Source organism: Carcharodon carcharias, chromosome 16, assembly GCF_017639515.1.
Source record: "Carcharodon carcharias isolate sCarCar2 chromosome 16, sCarCar2.pri, whole genome shotgun sequence".
NCBI classification, from domain to species: domain Eukaryota; kingdom Metazoa; phylum Chordata; class Chondrichthyes; order Lamniformes; family Lamnidae; genus Carcharodon; species Carcharodon carcharias.
This window is the reverse complement of record NC_054482.1, coordinates 103,023,761-103,036,632: the sequence shown is the minus strand read 5'-3', so window position 1 is coordinate 103,036,632 and position 12,872 is coordinate 103,023,761. Positions and strand designations below refer to the sequence as shown.

Here is a 12,872-nt window from a genome sequence, read left to right as displayed (position 1 = left end):
CTGACTCCCCAAAGCCTGTCCATGATTTACAAAGCACAAATCAGGTGTGTGATGGAATACTCTTACTTGCCTTGATGTGTGCAGATTCAATAACACTCAAGGAGTCTAACACCATCCAGGACAAAGCAGCCCACATGACCAGCACACCATCTGCCACTTTAAACATTCACTCTCTCCCCAGTGCAAAGGCAGTGGTGCATATCATATACAAGATACAATGCAGCAAATCGTCAAGATTTCCTTGACTGCACCTTCCAAACCTGCAACCTGTAACAGGCTCAGAGAACAAGAGCAACAGTTGAATGGGAACACCACCACCTGCAAGTTTCCCTCCAAGTTACACACCATCTTGACTTGGAAATATGTCCCTGTTCTTTTACAGCACTGGGTCAAAATCCATAATAGCACTGTGGATGGATTGACACCACTAGCAGTTCAAGACAGCTCACCGCCACCTTCTCAAGGGCAATTAGGGATGGGAAATAAGTTCTGGCCTTGCCAGGCACACACATTTCAAAAACAAATTAAAAACAAAATCACAAAGTTATTGTCCAAGAATAGATGTATCATTGTAGTTTCTCTAAATCATCAGCAATTTAGATTTTCCACCAACAAAACACTGCCCACCAATCCCTTCTGCATTTTTGTATCAATATTGGTGAGATAGAAAATTAGTCTTTGACTTTTGCTGTTTCGCCATAAACTCAAATGAAAGTGGAGGTGCCAAGAATCCCTCTCTGATAAAGTAAAAGCCTGCTTAATTCAAATAATCAAAGAAAGCATCATACCAAAGATATCCAACAAGGTTTCAGAATGCCAGGACATTGTTTATATGGGTTGCAAATGATACTCCATTATCTCAATGTGGTATTAACCTCCCTTGATTCTGCTTTGGAGAACCATGCAATACATAACACCAAGGTCGAACAGTTAAAACAGGAATTATGAAAAGTATGTTCTTGAAATGCTTTGCAAGATTAGAAGCCTGTTTTTCAAACATTTCTGCAGTAGAGGATTTGCTATTAAGATTCCTGTTGCAGATAAGTAGTTTACAGGTAAACAGTTTATGCCTGTATCTAGAATTCCGCCAATCTTCTTCTGTAGTTTGAGGTTTTCCCAATCAGCCATTCTGAGGAAATTCCAATGGTTATGTTCACGTAACTAGTACAGAGAAAAAAAGCAAAATAGTTGGCATTAAATATACTAAAAAAAAAAAAATCACATTTTTCTTGACAGTTTAGACAATTATGGGATATTGCTCTTAATGAAGAAGAGGAGGGCATAAGCTTAGAGGAACACAGAAATTGCCAGGTAAATAAAGATCAGGGTCCATCTACTTCACCTCCTATCAACCTGGTAGCTGTATCGATATGGAGTTGTTGACTAACCATAGCCATCAATTTCTGTCAATTAGTCTACATAGACTCAAAAATGAAATGAGGACAACTTAGGGTGGAAAGCTTTGGGAACCATAGGTACAAAGTCACCCATTTCCACCCAAGCTACACTTACCATAGAATTTAAGAATTATAGTAATTTAATTAATATAAGAACTAGGAAAAAAAAACTTGATGGGATTTGTTGGCATTACATCTGGACCATCATAGCGAGCTGTAGGGGGGCTCACGTTGTGCACCTGAACAATCTATATCCTGTAATTAACTTGCAAAGAAGTCAATAAGAGTCAGCAGGTTTGCAAAATTAGAAGAAATTATTCAAAGGACAATCAGATACATCATGGAAAGAAAGCAGTTACATAATTCTCTATTCATATTTATAAATTGATGTCCAACATTGTTAACGGACACTACTACTAAGACTATTTCATTTGAATATATTCATATTTTTCAGTTTACTGAATAAAGTAACTGCTAGACAATAAGGACACAAGACCTTCAACCACCATCATGTATGACTGTACATTTTATTTCTGCCACTAGATAAGTTGACTTGTAGTAATAGCACATTTTCACATAGTGTTTACACAGTTTACTTACAAATATGAGCGTGCACAATCACGTCTGAGCACTTGATATCATGTACCAGTGTACTTGTTTCATATACAGTAATTGTATCACCAATTTCATTAAAATGCTTAGAAGGATACAACAGTTAAACTTCAGGAAACTTATATTGTATGGAGACCTCTGAGTTGTAAAGAACATGCTTTTCTTTACAGTTAAGATAAAATTGTAGAGAAAAAATATAATTTTACATTATCCAATTATTGAAATATAGGGAGCCCAGAAAAAAAAGTTAGGCAGGAAGAATTACTTTTAGCAAACCAAGAGTTACACTGAATTAGTACCTGTAAACCTATTTCTCCAAATAATTCAACTGGTTAAATACTATTTCAGCCTATTTTAGAAAATACAAATATAAAATCCAATAATATCCATCTCAATAGCAATGCACCCTGGTATTTCTGTACATGCTATATCTAATAAAAGACAAATACATACATTTTGTTGAGGTGTCCTCAGTGAATATTGACCTTTGTCAGGAACAAAATTTATATTTAAAGGTCTGTTTCTAAGAACATGACAATTCTAAAACATTAGTATGCTAAATGTACAGCAATACAGTAATCACTAAACTTGGGGAACTATCCACACACTACCATATTCAAAAATGGTGCGGGCTACTAGAAAATTTGCTACCAACTTGTTAAGTGTATTGTTATAGGGCTTTCATTACTAGCAATTGCTTAATAGCAAATAGCCATCTACAGATTTCAATTTCAACAAAACAGATGAAAACAATATAAGAAATAAATTGAAAACAAAATATGTAAATAATAATATTGCTACTTAAAAAGCACACTTAGGATGTTTAGGCCAGTAGAAAACTGTTTATTATCAAAAATTAATGTTGAACCGTGCACTAAATGTTATTTTAGACTGGTTGCATTCTGAGTTTTTGCAAGGGAATAAACACTATGCATCATGCTTTACAATACTATCAGTGTTAATTTCTTCACAGATTTGAAGTGGTCTGGGAGTTGAAGTGGTTGAGTGCTCAATGTTCAATGAGGCTAAAAGTTTGAATCCGCAAGTAGTCGATCATTAACACACTTGCTTCAACTGAGCAAGTTTTCATTCTTCCCATCACTGACAGATGGTATTCTAAATGAACAATGTCCTGCACCCCCCACTTGAATCGTGCCTCCTGCAGCCTATCACAGGGCAGCACTCATGGCGGCTGTGTAAGAAGTGTACAGCTCAACCATTCTGCCCTCCTGACTAGAAAAGGAAGTGGGAGAAAAATTAGGGTAGGGGTGGAATAACTTTTTATAACAATTAAATTAATTCTCTTTTTCATTCCCAAAAGGTACAATACTACAATAATATGTAGAAAACTGTATTTCAATTAAGTGAAGATCCTGTGCAAATTTATATTTGGGACTGCTAAGCTTTTTCAAAATTATACAGCCAAATCACTTCTTGTGCAACCAAAGATAACTATCCACAGTTGATATACACAATGGTAAACAAGAATGTTGCTTCCTTACAAAATTGGAAGTTAGAGTAGTGTTCGTAAATGTGTCAATGAAATTGTATGCTTCATTTCCTGCTGCCATAAGGTTCCTCAGGCAAAAGGACTATCTTTCTGAAATGATTAGGGAAACATCTGACTAGCTGCGTATGTAAATTCCTAGCAATAGCAATTGTAAAATATGTTCTTCATAGTATCTACAACTTTGACCAAATTGTGAGAAATTTAAATTTCTAAAGCTGATTGACTGCTGGTGATCTATTTATTGATTTACAATTCTAAATATATGCATAATTACTTAAGGAAATCAAGCCTTTTCAAATAATTTCAAGGTTATAAATAGCTAATATTGTTGCACTGATCTATCAAGCCTTGTAATGGGAGGGCAGAGTGTACTTTTACTAGGCGCTTATGGCAAAACACCACATCAAATTTACAGCAGGTTAATTCATCACAATTCAGAAAATTTTAGGATGCTGCTTGTGCCATTAGCAGAGAGAATGATGATTCAGTCACTGGGAAATTTTCTTTTGATGGCAATGAGATTTCCACCATTCCAGCACCAGTGCGAGGAAGATTCGCATTAACAACATGCCTCTGCAAGTGCTTGATCCAATCTTCTTGGACAGAAAGTGGACCTCGGAAGACCAGATCACAGAACCTGTACAGAAGTAATAAAACAATAATTCTGATGAATTTAACACAATTACATTCATGTTTTGCCCCTCTATTATGACTTTAAAATTCATGATTGCAAAATAACATTCTGTAATATTATATTAGTAAAAATGCAAATCACTTTCTAAGCTACAAAGCAAGTGATGGAAAGGAACCAGCCATTTAAGGTTTAATTTCTGCATTTTTAAAGAATATTTGATTTTGGAACTAAAAAATTTAATCTGTTACTTGGCAGCCTCACCATGGGGTGCAACGTAACAAATATCAATCTGGAAATTGAGCCTGAAACAGCAGTCAAAATGTTTACCTGCATTTGAGTACATAAGCATCATCCAGAGAAGGAACAAATAGGGAAGACTTCTTTTTGGTCCCTGACCGTGACCGTGACCTCTTCTGCTTGCAGTCAAAAGCTGGAAAAGATAGCTTTAGGAATGGATCTTATCCTCCATGCAAACAATAACCAATTTAAATTGAATATGCTTTATTTAGCCAGTTTTTACTAAAATTATATTATTAAATTGATAATTCGGCATTATTAACAGATGCTTTGAAAACACATTGCACAAACTTGATTACTGAGGCAATTATAAAACATTTACTTGCACATAAAACCACAGGAGGAGCCCAGCCAGTTAAGAGTCATAAGAATTCCTCACAAAACAGCTCAAGAAGTACAACCAGCATCCTGGATATGCGGAATCTCTAATCTAATATTAAATGGTGATGACACCATAGTTCCTGTACCAGCTCAGAGAGAAAAATGCACCACATGAAAGGGCGCAAGATTGGTCTGTCATCTGTACTGACCCAAATCACATCAGTTGGGATGGTGTCAGTGCAGCAACTGGCTTTACTAACCTCGGATGACAAAGGGGAAAAAAAAACAGCTAGAAACCATTGCGCGTTGCTGTCCAGCTTGCCCTCTAGAAAAAGTATGGGTGGCAGGAGAGGGCAGGATTTGGCTCAACTCTGATGATCACTATGAGAAAATAGCCTTCTATTGACTCACTAGATTCTCACATGAAGAGTACCATATGGATGAGCTGCCAGGGGGCTGTCATGAACCATGGAACTATACCCCAGCATGAGTCATACTCCCATTAGGTGGTGAGCAGAGAAGATGGAATAAATTGGTGAAAGACAAACACCACATCAACTACTAGCAAATCCATGATGATCATGCCAATACTATTGTGCATTTTGTCTATTTTAATTGCAGGTAAAAAGCAAATCTTAAAACTTAGAGAAAAGAGCAATTAAATTTTAAAATATAAAATAACCTCAAGTATTATTTACAGTAAAAAAATAAATTTCAGATACACAACAGGACAATAATGATGTAATTATTTCACTGCCACACATAGAATAAACTTCAGTGTTCAATAATTTTGGAGGTAAAACATAGCAGCAGCAGCTACTAGCTTAATTAATACAGCTAATATACATATGGAGTTATCTGTATTACATATTATGAAACTTGGAAGTATTCTGAACTGTGAGGAGGATGGGGATAGACTTCAGTAGGGCAAAGACAGGCTGGTGGAGTAGATGGACACATAGCAGATGAAAATTAATGCAGGAGTGTGAAGTGATACACGTTGGTAGGAAGAGCACGGAAAGACCATATAAAGGATATAATTCTAAAGGAGGTGTGGGAGCAGAGGGATCTGGGGATATATGGGCGCAAATTGTTGAAGGTGGCAGGGTGGATTGAGAAACAGTTAATAAGGCATACGGGATCCTGGGCTTTATAAATAGAGGTATAGAGTACAAAAGGAAGGAGGTTATGGTGAACCTTCATAAAATACTAGTTTGACCGCAACTGAAATATTGGGCAGAATTTTGCCCTCGGATGGTGTGCGGGCCCCACCAGCTCAGTGGTGGGCGGACAGCCAACACCTGCCACCGAAACGGGGCCCGCCGCCATTTTGAGTGGACGGGCCAATTAAGGCCCGCCCAGTGGCCTGCCCAATGGGAAGTGCTTTGCGCTTCCTGTGCTTGGAGCGGGGTGGTGGGGGGGGGGGGGAGAATCCCCATCTGTCAAAGTGCGGTCTTTTGCGCATACTGCTCCCTGAGACTAAGTGCTGTCTCGGAGATTACTGACAGGTAAAATAACACCAAAAATAGAAAAATATTAAAATTATTAACATGTCTCCCTCATGTGACAATGTCACATGAGATGGGACAGGTTAATAAGAAACACATTAGCTTTATGCAACTTTTTAAAAATGGACATGAAACCTCATCCCTCCAGTGGATGAGGTTTCATGTATTATCAAAAGCCCACTGGGGCTCCTGGCCTGCCTGCCAGGTTGGACGGGCAGGTCTTTAATTATCTTATTTAGTCTGTCAATGGCCTTAATTGGCCATTCACAGTTCAGCAGGCGGACATCTGATTTCGCTGTCCACCCGCCTTCCTGAAAATATAAAGGGGCCAGGATGGCCTCGGGGGTTCCTCCCGACGTCATCCCGCGCATTTTCCCGTCGGCAAGCGGGCCCTGCCCCTAAATCGCAGACAGGAAAATCCTGGCCATTGTGTCTTGCACTTTAGGAAGCAAGTAATGGAACCGGGCATGCTACAAGAAAAGATTTACAAGAATGGTTCCAGGGATAAGGGACTTTGATAGATTGGCAAAGCTGAGGCTGTTCCACTTAAGAGATGGTTAAGAAGAGATCTGATAGCGGTGTTCCAAATAATGAGCAGACTGGACAGAGTAGATAGGGGGAAACTGTTCCTATTGGCAGAAGTATTGAGAATCAGAGGACACTGATTTTAATGACAGCAAAATACGTGGATTTTAAGGTGATTGGCAAAAGAACCAGAGGCAGAAGGGAGACTTTAAAAAAAAAATCAGCAAGTAGTCAGCATTTGGAATGCACTACCTGAGTATGGTAATGGCAGATTCGATCTTAGCTTTCCAAAGGGAATCTGAAGAGAAAACATTTACAGGGCCTTGGGGAAAAAGGCAGGGGAGTGGGACTCCAAAACAAAAACAGAATTTCCTGGAAAAACTCAGCAGGTCTGGCAGCATCGGCGGAGAAGAAAAGAGTTGACGTTTTGAGTTCTCATGAGAGGGGTGAAATATAAGCTGGTTTAAGGTGGGGGGGGTTGGGGGGGGGTGGAGGAGAAGTGGACGGGGGGTGGTGTGGTTGTAGGGACAAACAAGCAGTGATAGGAGCAGATCATCAAAAGATGTCACAGACAAAGGAACAAAAGAATACAGAGGTGTTGAAGTTGGTGATATTATCTAAATGAATGTGCTAATTAAGAATGGATGGTAGGGCACTCAAGGTATAGCTCTAGTGGAGGTGGGGGGGCATAAAAGATTTAAAAATAATGGAAATAGGTGGGAAAAGAAAAATCTATATAAATTATTGGGAAAAAAAAACAAAAGGAAGGGGGAAGAAACAGAAAGGGGGTGGAGATGGAGGAGGGAGCTCACGACCTAAAGTTGTTGAATTCAATATTCAGTCCGGAAGGCTTTAAAGTACCTAGTCGGAAGATGAGGTGCTGTTCCTCCAGTTTGCGTTGGGCTTCACTGGAACAATGCAGCAGGCCAAGGACAGACATGTGGGCAAGAGAACAGGGTGGAGTGTTTTTATATAGGGGAGTGGGACTAGCTGGGTTGCTCTTAGAGGGCCAGCACAGACATGATGGACCGAATAGCCTCCTTCTGTGCTATAACCATGCTATGATTCTATGAGGTTCTAATATAATTTTGTTTCCTGTTATTGCTGTGTTTTGTTTCATATTTTAGGTTTGAACAAGAGCCTTGAAAACTCATAACTGAAAGCTCAGTGTGTCAAGATAATTGATGCAACATTTTGTCTCCTTTTTAAGCATAACAGACAATAATTCAAAATATTTCACATTACAGTAGGGCTGCAATTGAGAGTCAAAGCTTTCGAGTTGGAATTTGCTGATTCACAATTTGCAAGTCAGATCTTAAATGTGCATTTTGCTGCAAACTCTGTATATGGTTACAAATTGAGATCAGGAAAATGTTGAGCCAGGGAATCAAGCATTTCATCCACTCTGGGACACAATAGTTTGTATGTTTGGGTTAAAAGTGATGGGGTAGGTTAGGATCATGAAACTAGTGTAGCTGCTACTAACTTACAATTAGCTAATAATTTTGATCATCTACCTCATGGAAGAGGGGTTTCCTTCATTATTCCAGCACTCTATGATCCACTTTAGCAGATTTACTATAAAGAGTCATAATTAACTACTTATGTTATTGAACACTTGGCTTGTGGATAAAAACGTATTTTTATTATTTTGTTGTTGTTGCTAGTTCAAAAACATTTGATGTCCAGTGTTTGAAGTGCACCAAAGTTAGAAAATAAAAAAAAGTTAAGACTTACGTGTGCCAGTCAGATCCCCAGCTTGTTTTCTTCTTGCATAGACTCTGAGATGGTTTGCCAGGCTAACTGCACTTGTAAAGGTTGCATGGCAATGGACACAAGTTCTTAATTTCACAGGATGTCCTTTTGTCAAGAATGGAAAGTAATAAATTTGAATTACAACTAGATTAATGTATTTGATTTGATTTTTAGTCAGCAAAATAAATTAAAGTTTTTGGAACTCTGCGAAAGCTCCTACCCAAGTTAACTTCAGCATATGCAAAATAATATACAACACTTTTCAAACATGCTGTATCAAGATTGTAACTAATGTCTTTTTTCCTTCACTTCACAAGTTCCAACTTTTGAGTCCTGAGTTAATATTCACTAATAACACCTAGTAGATACAGTTACAAATCCCATTATGCTCAAGGCTGATACTCATAAGGAAAGTGACTAAAAGCCTTGATAGTTGAATCATAGAGGAATTAATGAATTATAAATATGCCTAATGTTTATTCACAATCAATCACTTACAAGTTTTGATAGTTGTTCAGTACACCCAAATGGTGGCAGGACGTATTTTTTTTAAGAAGACCCAATATATGATCCATCGTAAACCAACAGGCTGCACAGGAAGACTTTGGTGGCACTGAGTGCATTGGAAATCAAGCAGGGCTAAACCCAAGTATTGACAAAGTTGTAAATTCAATGGTTACTCAAGTATTGTGAAAAGCTGTCCAGGGAATGGGGAGACTGTAAATGGCTCTTTTACTTTATGTGAAATAGCTGATGAAGGCATGGGAGGCAAGGTGGTAAAAAAAAAATAGACTGGTGAACAGCTGTTAAATACAACACTTAAATTAGTGTTTTGTACAGTCATCACTTTGCATGTGCAGTCAATGATGAAAGCTAATGTTTGTAATTCTGATGCCTGTGTTCAAACCATTACATCGAACATATGGGATTACATAGGGTATATGGCACAGAAACAAGCCATTCTGCCCAACCAGTCCATGTTCATGTTGAAGAAACAAACTGCATATGCTACAGTATGAATAAATGCAGGAGAATGTCCTACAAAATTTGTCAAGTGATTATTACTATACATTTTTATATGGTAGCTATAATCAAGAAATCCAAGACAGCCTTTTACTCTGTAGTGGTTATAGAATGTAGCACCCTATTTCAGGTACATCCAAAATCCCAGCAAATTAATTAGGTTCTCTATTTTTTGCTAAAACTAAATGAAGGGATTGCAAAAATCTGATAGATTAATTTGTTTAGCACACTTGAAACAAATATGGTAGGTTTGTCCTTTTTCTAATTGTACTATTCTTCAAAAGTGACATAAAATTCAACTAATTATGCAAAAACACAAAATAAATCTAAATAATTTTAGCATCTTGGGGGCAACTTTTACATTTAATCAGAAAGGGAGAGAAGTGGCCAATGATAGTCTCGTCACTGGCCTGGTGACATTTACAAGAGACAAGCTATATTCAGGTTGCCCCTAATAATGGGAAAGCTGATGGCACAAATCACTGGTCAATGGGTAGCTCAGGATTTGGATGGAAACAATGTTATTTAAAGCTGTTCTGTACCTCTTACAGGGGAGGTACAATGCACATTGTGCAGCACTACAGGTGCTACTGTCAGCACTGGAATAAAGTGGCTATTGGTAGAACACCCCTGTTGTCCCTCAGTCCACTGGAAGTACTAATGAATGAGGTCACCAGGAGGAAGAAAATCCTCTTCCCCACCAGACAGTGATGGTCAGACAGCATATGAATTTTTAATCGCATGCAGTCTTCTACCATTTTACTGTAACATCAATTAAAAGTATTACCTTCCCAATGTTCAGTTCCTCTGTGCAAATTCCTTTAGAGAGCACGTGCAAGTGGAATCCCTCCCTGTTAACTTATACTGTAGGGTTTTGTGTTGGTGCGTGCAACATAATGGGAATTGATAACACCCTGCATCTGGGGAGTGGCAGCCCTGTCGTCTGCTTCATGGGCTCCATAGGGAGAGAGATTAAGTCTTTGGCTCAGGCAAATAGGTCATCTGTTCCGTATGGTGCAGGGTATACACAGGCAATTGAGCAATGTTATAAAAAGCACCTGTTGCACTGAAATGATCCAGAGGCATAAAATTTCTGGCCAAGTGATTTTCACAGCCACAGGGATGGATCAGTGTGACCTGGTGCTGAGTTGCAGTTGGTGTTGCAGCAGGTAATATAGCTCCTGTTGACCTTACTGGTAAAGCAGAGCCTACTCACAAGCTGCTCCTCTCTGAAACACAGCTATGAAGTACCTGGTCTGTACACTCAACAGGGCTAAGGCCTGGTGTGATTTTCACTCCTTTTGCTTCTTTCTGTAGCTATGGGGCTCTAGGCACATGCCTTTTGCTGCTCCTCCTCAGCCTCCACACATAATGACATCCCAATTAATACACCGATAAAAAGTAAACCAGGATTTGCCAGAAGCCCCTGATCAAAATGCTACTGGAGACTCAGCTAGATAATTTCCTGAAAAGTTTAAGATTAATTCCAGTAGCCAATGCAGCCAAAAAAGTAAAATCAGCATACTAGCAACAGTAGGTGGCAAGTCCTTTAAATAAAGCTGAAAATAGAAACCTCTCAACTATTCCCACCCATAATTTGCACGTCCATTGTAGAATTGATGACTACAAGGTTGCAGCTGTTAATAGCATTTGGGCCCCATGTGTGCAAGGTCTTAATTTACATTAAATATTGGTCCACTGATTTCAGGCGGGTGCCTCAAAGGAGGTCTGACCCAAAATAGCACATTACTGCCAAGGAGTGAATGGGCAAGACTGTGACCAATGCTCTGGATCTTAGGTCATTTTATCCTGTTGAAAATTGATCCTGGTCTTCAAATAGCATGTGGTAAAATGCAATGGTCAGGTTCTCATGCTTCACCCAATTATCTCCTGAGAAATCTTTTGTATCAACCATGATGTAAAGAACTGGCAGACCATTGACATGACTCAATGCATATCACTTCCAAACAGTTTACAAATATTGCAAGTGCATGTAAGTTTAAAAAAAAATTACACATTCCATCCTCTCAATTCCTATGTTTCTGCACGCAATACAACTCAAGACAAAGATGCCTTACCTGCTTGATAGGATATATCCGTACTGGTCACTGGCTGCGACGACGTTCCTGGCTGCAGAGGTGAACTGCCAAACTGCAGCTGAAAGGGACGCCTGTGATTTGGCAGTCGTTTTTTTGCAGTTTGAGCATAACTTCTTCCTGGCTGAGTTTTTATTAGCGATGACGTTTCCTCTCCAAACTTATTCTTAAGAATCTGCATCAGAGAACTTGACTGCACGCGTGTCTCGCTATACTTTTTTGGCTGCAGGTCTGGGAGGTCATGCAAGTCTGACTGTGGTAAGGGGAAGGATTTTGTTTTCAATTCATTTTGCTGAAGTTTTATTGTTATACCATTTGGAGCAAGAAATAAGCCATCACTTGTCGCAAATTTCTGCGATACAAATGGCTTGTACCTAAATTGTTTACTACTCAACAATTTTGCAATATTTTCGGCCTCTGCTTCATTTTGCATCATTTCAGTCAAAATGCTGAGTGGAGATTTATGTGCTTCCAACTCAGTCTTCCCCAATCTCTTCAAGTGACCACGGACATGATTCGACAGCCCAACCTTTGTGTCAAACCAACCACCACACAAAGGACAGGTATTCTCAGTTGACGAACCAGATTTTACTTCTGTTGAAACAAAGCATGAATAAAGGTTACCCAAACTACTAACAGCAATGGTAGAAAAATATGGCCTTCTAGATTCCGAAATGAAAATATGATGGTTAACCAACTAATCCGGATTAATAGTTTGTGAATAAACCCTGGCCAATTGCGGCGTGAAAGTATCCGTCTGGAGTAAAGTGCTGAAGAGTAACGCGGCCTGGGAAGACAAGGATGAGTTTCTGGATGTGATCTACCGGTTTCGACAAATAATTGCAATTATTTTAGGTATTATCTGGGGAGTTGTTCCACTTAAAGGATTCTTGGGAATAGCAATATTTTGTCTCATCAATCCTGGGCTTCTGTACCTCTACTTTAGCAGTTTTCAGCAAGTAGACGAGGAAGAGTATGGAGGAACATGGGAACTAACAAAAGAGCGATTCATGACATCTTTTGCATTGTTTTTGGTTGTTTAAAATTTGATAGAATTATAGAAGATTCAGATAAATTAAACAAATGGTAGAAATAAATATACACCAATAAATACTGAAGAACACAATATCTATTTCAAATATGTACATTTGCACAAAAGAAAATTTTAAATTAAGTTTGACAAATACAATTCAC

General features: G+C 38.7%; 2 protein-coding genes across 3 annotated transcripts in view; one reads left to right on the top strand and one right to left on the bottom strand.

Moving 5' to 3' along the window:
• Nucleotides 1-1,900: 1,900 nt before the first annotated feature.
• Nucleotides 1,901-12,872, bottom strand: part of LOC121289185 (zinc finger protein 644-like) — a 131,127-nt gene continuing 120,155 nt past the window's right edge. For both annotated transcript variants that reach the window (XM_041208374.1, XM_041208373.1), the window contains 4 exons: nt 11,661-12,272; nt 8,542-8,664; nt 4,481-4,583; nt 1,901-4,156 (listed from right to left, as the gene is read on the bottom strand). In XM_041208374.1, the coding sequence (XP_041064308.1) occupies nt 3,964-4,156; nt 4,481-4,583; nt 8,542-8,664; nt 11,661-12,272 (1,031 nt within the window). In that variant the 3' untranslated portion in view covers nt 1,901-3,963. The remainder of the gene's footprint in view (nt 4,157-4,480; nt 4,584-8,541; nt 8,665-11,660; nt 12,273-12,872) is intronic.
• LOC121289357 (respirasome Complex Assembly Factor 1-like) lies at nt 12,404-12,721 on the top strand (the record flags this gene model as incomplete). Its single annotated transcript, XM_041208726.1, has 1 exon — nt 12,404-12,721. A coding segment is annotated over one exon (318 nt), but the record flags the coding sequence as incomplete, so codon positions are not given.